Source organism: Tiliqua scincoides, chromosome 6 (assembly GCF_035046505.1).
Source record: "Tiliqua scincoides isolate rTilSci1 chromosome 6, rTilSci1.hap2, whole genome shotgun sequence".
Taxonomy (NCBI): Eukaryota; Metazoa; Chordata; class Lepidosauria; order Squamata; family Scincidae; genus Tiliqua; species Tiliqua scincoides.
Genome location: NC_089826.1, coordinates 30551306 through 30565256, shown reverse-complemented (window position 1 = coordinate 30565256; position 13951 = coordinate 30551306). Strand labels below are relative to the sequence as shown.

Here is a 13951-nt window from a genome sequence, read left to right as displayed (position 1 = left end):
GCAGAAATCATGCACTCCACCTTCTCATCAGTAGCTTCTTGTTTTGCATGTAGCCAGTTCTGCTCCTTGAGGCATGTGGGCACATCCCGGGCTATGGAGCTGTAGCCATCCATGTGAGGTTTGGATGGCAGCCCAAGGGCAATGCCCCCCTGATATACTGGGCACCAGGCCTCTTGCGTTGTTGTGGTGCTCAGGCCTGATGCTGTGGTGTGGGCAGTGGCATCTGATGGTGCTCCAGGTTGTGCCTCCTGGGGGTATGAGCTTGGGATGAGTGGGGAATGTGGGTTTCTGGGATCTTGGGCTGGCAGGGGAGGGGATGGGTGGCACACCAGCTGGCTTCTTGTCCTGTGTGTGTGGCTCTGTGTGCCTTCCTCCATGCGTCTTCATCCTATTGGGGGATCGGGCAGGGTCTGGGGTGGGGGTCCAGGGGCTCACCCATCCAATCTTACCTGGGAGGCAAGCTTTTTTTTTTTTTTAATAAGAGGTGGTATTATGACCTGGGGGATGGACGGACTTGCATCATTGTGAAGTTAGCAAGGTGGGAGGAGTGTTGCTCACTTTCATTGTGATGGAGCAAAATTGCTGGGAAACCCTCTCAGCATATCTGGTGATGCAGGACTGAAATCTTTTATTGCCATACATATTAAAAAAAAAAATCTCATCAGGATTTGGAGGAATAGAGAGACTTTCTATTTGCATGTTGCTGTTCTTTTTATAATAAAAAGATATAATATATAAAATATTTGTATATAAGATGTAATAGAAATTTATCATAATAAAAATAAAATCTTGATTTTATTGTTTGCTCTTCTTATGTATTTATCAGTTTCTATTTTTTATAATGTGAACCACCTTTGCATAAATAAAACTCTGTTATGACCTTTAACAGAAATTGCCTTTGTTAAATTAAAAAAATGACAACGCAAATATTAATTATTAAGAAGATTTATATATCCTTTCTTTTGATAGACTAGTCACAAAGCAGTTTACATAGTTGATAAATGGTTCTCTGCCCTCAAAGGGCTCACATTCTAACAAAAAAGAAAACAGAATAGCTACTGGGGGGAAAAGGCCATGACTGAGGGTGAAGAGGGACAGTGCTCTCCCCCTGCTTTAAAAGGTGCCCCTATGCGAGAGCCACCAAAAGGAATTTTATCAGGGGTACATGGTTTCTTTTGGGCCCCTTCCCAAGGGGGAGAGGAAGGGTGGAATAGAGCAGGGAAAAGACAGCTGGAAAAGTCTCTGGAGCCCAGGGCTATTGGGCTTCCTAATGAGGAGTCCAGGTCTAACCCCCCCTCCCCCAGCAGCGGTGTCAGCAGCTAGGTACAGTAATATGGAAAACCACTTTTAAGTCTTTCTAAAATCTTTTAGTTATAGAAAACTGCAGAAAATTAGCATCATCGTATTTAGGCTCACACTAGAATGGAAAGTGTCCTGTGTGCACCAAAAATTCCTTTTGCAAAAGCTGTAACCCCACAGCTATGTCTCTGACCTTCTATACACTCCTTCATGGCAAGTGGATCCACAAGCCAAAGAGCTACTGTAGCAGACCCAGTTTTCTCCCAGATTGGGAGAAATTTGATGCTGTGTTGAGGAGGGTCAGGTATGCATTCCATGGCCTGGCGCATGTGGCTTGTGGCAGAAGATGCAGCTGCACACCTGCTTAGTGTACCCAGCATCCTACGCAGGCAGTGATTCTGGGTGAGATGGGAAAATGTAAGATCCCAGGAAATTTCTGAGCCCCCTTCCTTGGTCTCCTGGGCCTTACCTTTTTACCCAGAGGGTACAAATTACCCCCTACATCCTCCTCTCAGGGGCCCTGCTCTTTGCCCAATTAGCAAGGGTAAGTAGCAGGTGTATCTCGTGCATGTTTGTTCATGTGGTGTAGATGCCACTGATTTTAGTGGGCCTGACTTCCAAGTAAGTAGATAACTTTTTGAAAGAGAAGAAAGATTCATTAGGCAGACAGTCCATCAATCAGTCTCTCTCCAGGCACTTAGAAAGGCTTCACTTCAAGCCACCAACCCCCTCCCTTCACCCAGAGCAAAGTGATTATCTTTCTTTCACATGCTCAGGGGGAATTGAGAGGTCACTTGCCTTGGATTGAAGCTGTTCTAATGTCTGGAGAGAGAATGATTGATGGATTGTTAGCCTACTGCCTTCTCCCGTTATTCTTAAACAACTGTTTTCCTTTAGTTGAAAGGGGCCTTCTCTTTGCATTGAGATAAAAAAATCAACGGGTGAAAAATCCATGGATAATTAGGTTATACCTATAATTGTTTGCATTATTGTCTCTCTACAACAATAAGAAAATAAGTTTTTTTTAAACTGTGATTTTAAAGGGTTGCATTGTTACCTTGCACATGCCTGATCTTAGAAGCTAAGCAAGGTCAGGCCTGGTTAATAATTGGATGAAAGACCACCTGGCAATACCGGGTGCTGTAGGCTTATGCCATAGTCTTTTGAGACTCAAGGTTGCCAACCGATTTTCCCCTTCTCCAGAGATCAGCACATTCCTTCTCATTTGCAGTGGCCATTGTGTTGAGTCAAATTATTGTATAAAAATCCATGTATAACAAGGTTGGATCTGTAGTTCAAATTAAACCACAGGACAGAGCCTTTCTTGTGGTGGCAGGAAGATGCTAGAATGCCCTACCACTTTTCAGTGGGCATTCATTTTTCAATATGGTTTTTTCAATGGGATCCTGATGGCTATTGTTTGAATGTTAAATTTATTTTTTGACTTGTGTAATGCCATTTTAGTGCATTTTAAATTGATAATTTTGTTTGATTTTTTTACACAGTATAATCCCACACATGTTTACTCAGAAGCCTGTCTCACTGGATTCAAAGTAGGGATTTACTCCCAAGAAAGTATGCACAGGATTGCACTACTAATGCAATTTAAATGCAATAAATTTGTCACTTGGAATTTTTTTAATTAAAAAAGCAAGACAAATATGTTCAAAAAAAGTAAACACACACAAAAACCTTACAGTTAACTGCAATGAATACTGCCGCAGGATGTGGTGACAGCATCTGGCCAAGATGCCTTTAAAGGCAGTTTGGACAGATTCCTGGAGGAAAAATCAGTCACATCATTGGCCATCATGAATTGGCTGTGGATGGCAGTTTTTTCCACCTACCCCAGAATGGCAAGGGAGGGAAGGTGTGGTCAGTCGGCTTCATGCATTAAAAATTGATCATTTGTGTTAAATAAAGTGGCCCAAGTTAAACTCAAGTGCAGTCTGGTGTCTTTGTTGGGGGGTGGGGGTCAATAGAATGCCAGATGTAGGGGAGTGGCTGCAAAATGCAGGTCTCTTGTGGTCTTGTGTGCTCCCTGAGGCATCTGATGGGCCACTGTGAGATACAGGGAACTAGACTAGATGGGCTCTGGGCCTGATCCAGAAGGACTTATGTTCCTATGACTCTGCATTTAGTTTAAAACTGGTTCTCTTCTGCTTTCTACCCTACAGGTACAACCAGGAGCATCTGAAAAGTCCAAAGTTTCTTTTATCGAGTCTGTATCAAGTCATGCATCCGAACTGCATCACTCGTTCTGGTGAACTGCAGCTGAATGAGCCATTTACACCCTAAGCAGCATTCATAATTATCTATCATCTGCACGGCTAAGTTAAGTGTAAATGGCACATCCGCCTCTGAAGAGCAAGCCATGCAGGCGGGTGATCCATTTCATTTCCATTAGCAAATGCACTCCTTCAGGGCCTCTGAGAGGAATTTTATCAGGGAGTACAAAGTTTCTTTTGGGCCCCTCTGCAAAGGCAGAGGGGTGAAACACAGCAGAGGAGGGTGGTGACAGAATGGAGGAGGGGAACAGAATGGGGGCAGGGAGGGGCAAAACAGGGTGGGAGGGAGGGTGGAGAGTGGAGACAGCTGGAAAAGTCTTTGGAGCCAGGTCTACCCACCCATGTGGCATCAGCAGCTAGCTACAGTAATATGGAAAACCAAACATGCGCCTAAGTCTCTCTAAAATCTTTTAAATATAGAAAATCATGCAGAAAATTAGCATCATCGTGTTTAGGCTCAAACTAGAATGGAAAGTGTCCTGCGCGAACCAAAAATTGCTTCTTCAGCAGCTGTAGTCTTGCAGCTTTGTCCCTGAGATCCTATACACTCCTTTATGTATATACATGGGGATGGTGGCACGGGGGCAAGCCTTCTCTGTAATGGTGGCACAATTATGAAACTCCCTACAGGGAGAATTAAGATCTACCCCCTCCCTCATGGTGTTTTGGTGAGGGCTTAAAACATTTTTATTTCATTTTGCATTTGGGATGTCTGCCTCCTGTGCCTCTGTCGTAGTTCCTTGAGTATTTGTTTGCCCTCCTCCAATTGCTGTTTTGTCCCCCCTATTTTATTTATAATTTATTTTCTATTGTTATATTGTATTTTTTATTCTATTGTATCTGCTTCAGCAGACGAAAGGTGGGGTATAAATCTTTTAAATAAATAAATAATGGTAAGCAGATCCAAAAGCCAAAGAGCTACTGTAGCAGGTCAGTTTCCTCCCAGATTTGACACTGTGTTATGCATTCCTTGGTCTAGCACAGGGGTGCTCAAACCCTGGCCCTGGGGCCACCTGCAGCCCTCAAGAACAACCAATCTGCCCCACAGAGAGCACCCAGTCTCCATTGAGCCTCTGGACCTCCTGTGACTTGCTGGAGCCTGCACTAGATTGATGCAACTGCTCTCAGCTTGATGGTCAACTGTTTGACCTCTTGTGTGAGCTGTGGGACGAGGGCTCCCTCCACTGCTTTCTGTTTCATGTCTGTGATGTAGCAGTAGCAGCATAGGAAAGGCTGGCTTTGCTTTGTGCAGGGCCTTTGATTTCATAGGCCTTGAGCTATTGCAAGACCTTAATTCATTCAGATAAGTTCCATCTCTAATATATTCATTCATGTAAATTTATTCAAATTTGAAATGCAAATTAATTTTTTTCCCCTTGGCCCCTGAAACAATATCAGAGAGATGATGTGGCCCTCCTGCCAAAAAGTTTGGACACCCCTGGTCGAGTATATATGTCTTGCCAGTAGCTGCAGTAGGTGCAGCTGCAAGCTTGTGGTAGTGTTCCCAGCATCCCGTTTGGGCAACAAGCCTGAGCAGATAGGAAAATGTAAGATCCCAGCAAATTTCTGGGCCCTCTCCTTTGGCTCCTGGGCCCCCTTTTTTGACCCTGGGACTGGGTACAAATCAGGAATGTGTGGTGGGTGAGGAGGCAGGTGAGGCAGTGCCTCCCTATGGGAGTGCTTCAAAGCAGCACTGCTGCCTGTGAGATGCTGAAGCACTCTCAACCCACAAGAGTTGGGTGGGGAGGCAGATGAGGCAATACCTCCTTGCAGGAGTCCTTCAAAAAGCAGTGCCCCTGCCCTGTGAAATGCTCAAGCCTTCTCAACCCATGTGCAGTGGGTGGAGAGGCAGGTGAGGCAGTGCCTCCTTATGGGAATCCTTTGAAAAGCAGCACCACTGCCCTGTGAGTTGCCCAAGCACTCTCAAACCACGTGCTCCAGCATCTCCCAGGGCGGCGGCGCTGCTTTTCGAAGGACCTCCTTGGAGAGGCACTGCCTCACCTGCCTCCCCACCATGGCAGGCCCCTGGTGCAAATGGCCCCCTTCGCCCACCTGACTTGGGCCCTGCACTCCTTAGGGGCTGTGGCAGCCAGAGCGCGCCTGGCACGGCTTCGAGCGCCCCGATGGGAGTCGGGCTGTTCTGTTTGCGCCTCCTGCGCGCGCGCCACGGTGCGCGGACGAAGGGCGGCTGCTGCTGCTGCGCGCCCTCCTCCTCCCCCCGCCGCTTGCTCCAGGATTTATATTCCGGGCTGGCTGGTGCCTCGCCCGCCGTCCCTCCCTGGAGCAAGGAGGCTGTCCGAGCCGCAGAGCAGGAGAGGGAGCCCGGGAAGCGGGGGCCAGTCCTCTTTCCTCCTTGGCGCAGCCTGCCGGGCGCGCTGGGCTGGCCAAGGCTTCTCCTCCTCGGCAGCCCAAGGGCGGCCAGTGCCAGCGGAGCGGCAGGCTCAAGGCGCGCCAGCATGTCCGGCAAGGGCAAGAGGGGCAAGGAGCAGGGGGGAGTCGCCTTCCCCCCGCAGGAGGAGGACGAGGGGGCGGCGGAGCAGCAGCAGCAGCAGCCCCCACGCCGGGGCTGGAGGGGAGTCAACGGGGGGCTGGAGCCCCCCCAGCTGCAGCAGAGGGCGGTGAAGACCCAGCGGGAAACCTACGGCTGCTACCCGCCCTCGCCCATGCTGGGCAGCATGTACGTGTGAAAGGGGGCCCCCTGGGGTTGGGTCAGTGTGGGACTGGGCGGTGGGCGGGCAGCTCCACTCCTGGGAGGGGAGATGGAGACCCGTCGTGGCATCTCTGCAGGTGCGCCTCGAAGTTTGGGCTCTTCCTTCCTGGCTGGGTAGCCAACAGTTAGTTGGTGGTGGCATCGTGGGAATCTGGCTGAGGAGGGCAAGGCACAGTTGGGAGGGGGGTTCAGCTGCAGCTTTAGTGCTGGGAAGCCAGGGAGGTGACACAATCAAGATGTGTACACGCGCACACAGAGGAAAGGGTTAGGACTGAGACTAAAGGTGCAGGGATTCATGCTAAAGTTTTCTAGCTTTTTCCATAACTGTTCACTACCAGTACTTGTAACGGTTTGCTGTTGTCTGCCATCTGGTGTGCCATCCCGAGCAACTGATACCAGTGGGAGTGTGGCCATTGGTATGTGGCTTCCTTTGCCAGTTAGGGTGCCTAGGAGTTCAACTGGGTGTGCCTGCCTCCTGTTGTGCTGAAACAAACCTTCCTGCATTTCATGCAGGTACGCGCCTCTTTCACCCAGGATGGCTGGCTCCACTTTGAAATGTTTTCTTAATAAAGCAGCACATTTGCCCTTTTCGGCGTATCCCTGCCCTAAGTTTGTTCCAGTGTGCTTGTGTGAAAATCTTGAAATGGGCCATGAGGTCAGCAGCTGAGTTCAGTTTCTGCCAAAATAAATTAGTAGGAAATAGTAGGAAAATGTCCCTGTACATGGGGACAAATTCACTAAAAGAATAAGAAAAAAGCTGCTGATAGTGAGTGAGGAGAGGGAGGAAGATTGCCAGGAATCAGGAAAGTGTACAGTTTTTTAGGGTGCATCCAGATGGGCTTTTCTCATTGACTGACATGGCAACCGAACAGCGAACCTGAAATGGGTGGAAAGTTTTAAAGAGGCACTTGTTAGCCTGGCTGGTTGTAATCATGTGATTGTTTAGGTGCTATAGTTGCTGTCTCCCCATCTTGATTCTGCTAATCAACCCAAATTAGTAATTGGTCCCTGTGTAATTGTGAATACTGTATCTGGTGCACTGGTCAGAATGCCAAGTGATCACCCACACTTCATTTGGAAATGCTTGTGGATCAGCCAAAGGGAAGTATGTATCTTCTTAGTGGGTGATAGGAAGGAAAACCAGGACATGGAGTGCTCAGTGCTCAACAGGAACTAAGCGTAACACACTGTGGAGTGTGGTGCAGGCTGGCCACATCCTTGCATGAGTTCCTGTAACTAATAGTGCATGATGAAAGACAGTTGATCTGGATGTACTTTCCAACTCTGACGTCTACTTTTCGTGAAAGTGAAGGATACCGCTGAGAGGGCTGTAGAGGCAGTAAAGGCAGTTCCTGAATAATGGTGATGGAATTGGTGATCTTTCCTGGGAGTTGAATCATGGTTTAGAGTAGATGCCACTTGGTGGAATGAAAAACTGGTTTCCACTTCATCTGAATTGATGTGAGGCGGAAAAATATTGAGACCTGAGTTGGTCAACGTGTAATAAATAGAAGTGCGAGGCTTGAGATTCGGGTAGAAATTGCTGAGCCCTGGAACATGTAGAAAAATAGTTGAGAATTCCTCCATGATAAAACAGTTGCCTGATGCCTTTTACCTCACCACTGAGTCACCACATCCAGTTCCCACACCTTAGATTTCTGGGCATACAGGCTTCAGAAATTTGCCACCAATTGGTGCCTGTTTTCTGCTTTAAATATATTGCAGACTGAGAGCTGGTGTGATGTAGTTGTTAGCATATGGGGGTGGAATTGGGAAGACTGGTTCAAAGACCTCTGCAGACTTGAGGCTCACTGACCTTGGGCTAGTTACACTTGCAGCTTAACCTTCTTCACAGATTTGTTGTGAGGAGAAAATGGGCAGGGGGAGGCCTTTGTAAGCCACCCTGGAAGAAAAATGGGAGGAATAAGCTTGTGATGGTAGCTTATCTCAAACAGAAGACATAAGGCAGTATTTTAAAATTCCTAAACCCCACAGCCCACCTGCCCACCGCAATAAAATGTGTGGGGAATGATTCTGCAGCACCCCTTGGTGTCCTCCATTATCTTACAAACCTCTGTTTGCAGGTCAGCCACTGATCTACTTTTTTTTTTTTTTTTAACATTTTAAGTGCTAGGTCACAGAATTGGGAACATTCAGGCTCGGGTACTGGGAGCCTAGTGATGGCTGACCTGTTTACACAGAAGCATCTTTTCTCCTCTGCTTCTATTCATTTTGAAGAGGCTGTTTCTTCCTTTTAAATAGATATGATACAATTCTTGTGAAAGAGCTGTTTAATATGCCCAAGTGAGATTTTCTTGCCTATCGTTGTGGTTTGATATGTTTCATGAAAATGTAAGAGTGCATCAGTCTTGCAAGTTTTAATATCCTGGTCAATATGTTTAATTGACATTGAAAGCATTTATTTAATGGCAATGGATAAGTCAGGGGAGTTTCTCTCAAACCACTAAAATAGCTGCTGAGAAGCTCTAATTCCTCTGTCAGCCCAGGTCTTGGGAGCTGGTGCATCATTTTGCTCTGTTGCCAATGGGAAAAAAAATAGCTTTCCTCTGAACTTTCTTTATATTTTAACATGGTCAGATTTGTCAGAATCAAGGAATGACATGTGGAAGAAGAGAGATTGGAGGACATTTTTAGGTACATCTTAATCTGTGCCATTTGGCTGTCATAAATGGAACTTTCAAATACCAGTTTCACTGGCATAGCTAGAGGTGGTAAATATTAAGCCTTTTGTTTTATGGTATATACCAGAGGTTCCCAAACTTTCTTGGTTCACAGTGTCCTTAGCATCTCAGTAATTTTTTCACAGAACCCTTAGGCAAAAAAGAGAAAAGGGGAAAAAAAACCCCTAACAGTTCTGTTTATTAAGTAGTTAGGTCCAAACAATTAAAAATATCCCATGGCCAGACCCAGCTTTTCTGGCCCATAACTTACCAACCCCATTTGGTTCCCCTACAACAGTACCTTATATAACAAGTTTCAGGCTGATACATGAAGCCATGACTTCTTTCCTTCTAATGTAGGAGTTGGTACCTAGAAAGAGGCTAGAAGCATTGCTTCTGTATGTATGTCAGACATGCCGAAAACACTACTTCTCTCATCTCTTGGTCATGTTGGCGTAACCAAGACAGGAAGTAGTTTTTCTTCTTTAAACATAAGTGAAAGTGTTGTACATCACTGCAAATGCCACTTGCACATCATAACAGCAGCTGTTGGTTCAGCATTTATCTGGTTGTGCACATGGGCTGCTCTCTTTAAAAATGACTGTAGAAAGGTATTGTAACTTATGGTCTTGTAACTTTTTTTGTTGCCCCTGAAGATGAAAGTTGAAATGCTCAGAGTCTGCAGACTATTTCAGAAGCATCACAGGGACAAAGTACTCATGACGTATCTGGTTGATCATGAAAATAATAGCATTTCCAGGTCACAGTAAGCCGAATGCATGCAAAACTATCAAATAAGATGTGGGTGGGCAAAAGGGAAAAAGCATTGGAAAAAGCAGAAGCGAATCTATTTTTAATTCCTAATATAGCAGTATATGAGCAACATAATGCTTGCTACTCATTGCACTCCCAGTTAGCCCTCTCCTTCATTCCAACTCTTGCTCACGCCGGTTTCCTTGCACATAATTGCGTATTCTCTCAAACAACTCCTTTACACCCACTCCAACCACTTCCTGTGCCACGCCATCTCATACCCAAGGGAGATAAAGATTGTGATTATATGAATGTTTATATGCCAGGCAATACATTCTTTTTCCTTTTTTTGTTTCATTTGTGGAACAATAATTTCTCCCCAGGCTTTCTGTCAACTATAGAATGTTAGAGAGAAGGTTTTTCCTCTGTGTGTGAGAATACAAGAAAATGAACTATCTGAAATTATTCTAAAACCTGTGGTCACATCTCAGTTTTTTTCAAGTATATCCCAGGTATTTTACAGTTTTAGCATATTTTTTCACATTTTTTCATGCTGTCCTTCCTTCAAGGAAATCAGGGTTGTGTGCAAAGTTCCTGTTCTCCTTCTTTTGTCCTTGCTACAACCCTATAAAGTAGGTGAGGTTGAGATATAGTGACTGGCCCAAGGCCACCCAGGAAACCTCATGGCTGAGCTGGGATTTGAATCTGGATCTTCTGAGTCCTACTCCTGAATCATGATTACACCATCCTGGCTCTCATACACTTTTAGTTCTTAATGTTATAATAAAAACTTTCTGACAGTTGAGTTCCTTCAATATCGTTTGTAAGCTAGTGTGCTTCTAAAGAAGCAATTAATTAAACTGAGGCTGGTGACAAATCCTGAATATGAAATTAGTTCAGGGGTTCTCAGACATTATCACTGTGAGTCTTAAGGATGTTGGAGGAGGAAAACCCTGTTTGAATCTTCCCAAGTACAACTAAGACCAAATCAATAAAGGCAGCCTTTGTTATCTGATATTTTGTAGTTAGTGTGCAGTGGGATCTATGAGAAACTAATAACACAAGCACAATTACATGTCTGTTACTGGGTTGTATCTAAAGAAAGTTTCTCACTACAAAGTTCCACTGAAATTAATGGTTCTTAAGATATGGCTCAATCCTGTTCAGGCACCATGCTTGTGGTGCATGGATGCTGGCATGACATCTGTCCTATCCTAAGCCTGTCATGGCAACACCACACCAATGGTGCCCCAATACAAGGGCCAGAAACCAAACCTGTCATAGCAAAACATTGCTGGTGCAGTCCTTCCCAGTACACATCCGCCACATAAAAGTGGAACACAGAGTTCATCACCATGAATCACTGAGCTTTCAGCAATCCTCAGAAACTGAAACAACTATAATGGTTTCACAGCCAATTGCATATTTGGTCTCTTTCCAACCCGCATCCCTAAATAAATGCACATTATTTGTAATTCTCTTTAAATGTCCTGGACAATAAGACCCACACTAACCCTACACAATTGAGTGTGGCCCTTCTCTCAATGTGAGAAGGCATGCAGCTACTTGTTGCTCAATTAAGAATGAGACTGATCCCTTATACTTCTTATAGGAGTTTCATTCACTGTAGCACATCCAGGTCATGTTTACAAAGGCATTTTGGTACATTGCAGCTGTGTATTTGACAGTTGACTATACTAATAGTTATACATTGGCTTCATACCAATTCAGCTTTGTGGGATCTGCACTGTATCTGGGCTCCCAGCCACAGGATCCAAACACATCAGCTACTTCAGTTGTTCTCTTGGGATCTGCATGCCTGAAGGGTGGTATTGGTGCAAAGTCAACACTCCAGGGACAGTGTCAGCTATTGCAGCATATTGCTGTTGCTTTTAGACAGACTAGTTAGTTGTAACTCATTCTCCCATGATGGAGCACCAAGAAATTACTGTAAAATGCAAACCTAACCTAAGAATTGAGCATTAATTTGGAGCGCTAGTGCAACGTGGTGACTGAGGCTGCAGTCCTAGGTGAACCTGGGTGTAAGCCCTGTTGAACTTGCTTCCAAGTCGATGTTCTTAAGATTGTGCTGTAAGATTATGCTCTGTAAACCAGAAGTTTCAGATCATGATATTTGAGACAGACATGGGCAAGTAACTATTTTGTCAGCTTTAGCCCACCATTTGTAAAATGAAGACAGTAAAACGGACCTACCTTACAAGAATTGTCATAAAGCTTACTGAAATGTTCCTATGGAACGAATGGTGCTGGCGTACTATTTACTCCACAGTATGGTTTTCTGTAGGAGACCTTTGACTATTGGAGTTTGCTTAATGAAATGTATTTTCTGCAGTCTGTCCCACTGTGGCGTACCACAGCAGCAGATGTGACTGTTGTCTAGGCTGTTTCTAGTGCTCAATTAATCTAACAGGATGTGCTCAAGCAATAGGACATCAGAGACCATGGGGCTATGGGCACGTGTGCATTAATTTGCTGTGTTCCTAACTCATCTATACATCTGTAAATTATGATAACATGTTACGAGGCAGATGCTTTCCTCTTGGATTGGGTTTTTAAAATTCGTAGCTCATGTGCTCAGCATTGTACAGCATGTGCTAATGAATTTTGTGTGGCAAAAGGTAATACTAAATCCTGTACTAATTAAGTTGCGATTAAGGCCTTCCTGATTGTGCTGTGTGCTGCTCTTGATGTAAATGCATGAAAGTGATCGTGGCAAGGTGAACAAATTACTGCCACCCTGGAAACATTTTCCTGATGTCGTTGTACCATGTTCACTGAAAACACCTACTCAGTGTTCTACAGTAATTCTGCAGCTCAGTCCTGTACCTTGCAGTTCTGGGAGGCTTTACGCTGGCGCGAGTCCTGGCATGGCTTCTAGTGCTAAAGTTACACAGATCTTAAGTTTTCACATTTATGTACTTCTTTCAAAGAACTCTGGCCTGGATATGTGCTCCTTCTCTTTCTTTTATCCTTGCAACAGTCCTGACAGATTGATTAAGCTGAGAGATAGCAAGTAGATCAACATCATTACTTGCTCATGAGGCTCCCTCGTTTTCCTGGTTCCAGTCCAGTTCTGTAAGCGCTATGTTTCACTGGTCGTCAATGATAGCTACTGGAATTGTGCAAATATTGGTGTGTGTTCATGAATTTTCTAGCATTGCCAGCTTTGTGTCATGAGACAGAAACAAAGATGGGAGGGGGGGAGTTTGAGTGAGGGTCTCTTCTTTCTTCTCCTGACTTTCTATTGCTTTAGGAGACTACCAGTCACTAGCAGATGACCAGGGACATGCAGAGAATTTAATTAAAAGCCTTGTTAGTGAGAAAAGACAAACCAAGGGATTATGTTTTTTTATTTTTGAACCAAGCTAATTATTCTAAAATAGAATAACATGGCTTTGTGCATGTGACCTAGATTTAACAGAATGACACTTCCACTTTTCAAAGACCTTCATGTAATGCCTCCTCTAAGCCAGTGAAGCATAGAACCAGGGGAGTGGGAAATCGCATAATTGAGGCATGCAGTATAGTAGCACAGAGCAGGTACTTGCATGCCTTCTCCCTCTCCCAGGTCACAGAATAAGGACCAAATCCAAACATTTGATCCGGTGCAGGCCTCCTGCACCAGCTTCCAAGTGTTGCAGACATGCCAGCTTGGGAATCGGCTGCCCAGTGTGGAAGCCTGAGCTGGCTGTTCAAAGTAAATTTGTGACATGAGGTGGGAGAGGGTGGCGGAAGGGTATTTCTGGTGTGAGGAGGGGCATTTCGAGTTAGGGGAGGGTGGAACAGAAGGTGGATCGGACTCAGGAGTGGGTGGGATCAGTGGCAGCCTTAGACTTACACAGGCTGCTCAGATTTGCACCAGCTAAATAGCCCCATAGGGCAGGCTGGGGATCAACATGTGGTAAGGGGAAAAAATATCCCCTTACCCCAAGATCTGAGGTTCTCAAACTGGGGCATTACAATGTTCCTGCCTGAGAGCCTAAGCCTCTGGCCCCTTAAGGGGCAGGGGAAGGCAGCAATGTGATCCACAGGATTGCATTGCTACCGGGGGGGGGGGGTTACTTACAAGGGGCTGCTGCAATGTCTGGGAGGTGCGGGAAACCCCGTGTAGCCCTCCACAGGGCTTCCCGAGTCTTAGAATATTAGAAATAAGCGATAGCAAACCAAATCGGAAGTGGTTTGTGATAGCTTATTTTCAG

General features: G+C 45.4%; 1 protein-coding gene across 1 annotated transcript in view; it reads left to right on the top strand.

The window, feature by feature from the left end:
• The first annotated feature begins 6043 nt into the window (after nt 1–6043).
• The window catches only part of TRPC3 (transient receptor potential cation channel subfamily C member 3), a 72694-nt gene continuing 64786 nt past the window's right edge, over nt 6044–13951 (top strand). The window contains exon 1 of the mRNA XM_066631883.1: nt 6044–6264. Coding sequence (XP_066487980.1) covers nt 6044–6264 — 221 coding nt within the window. The remainder of the gene's footprint in view (nt 6265–13951) is intronic.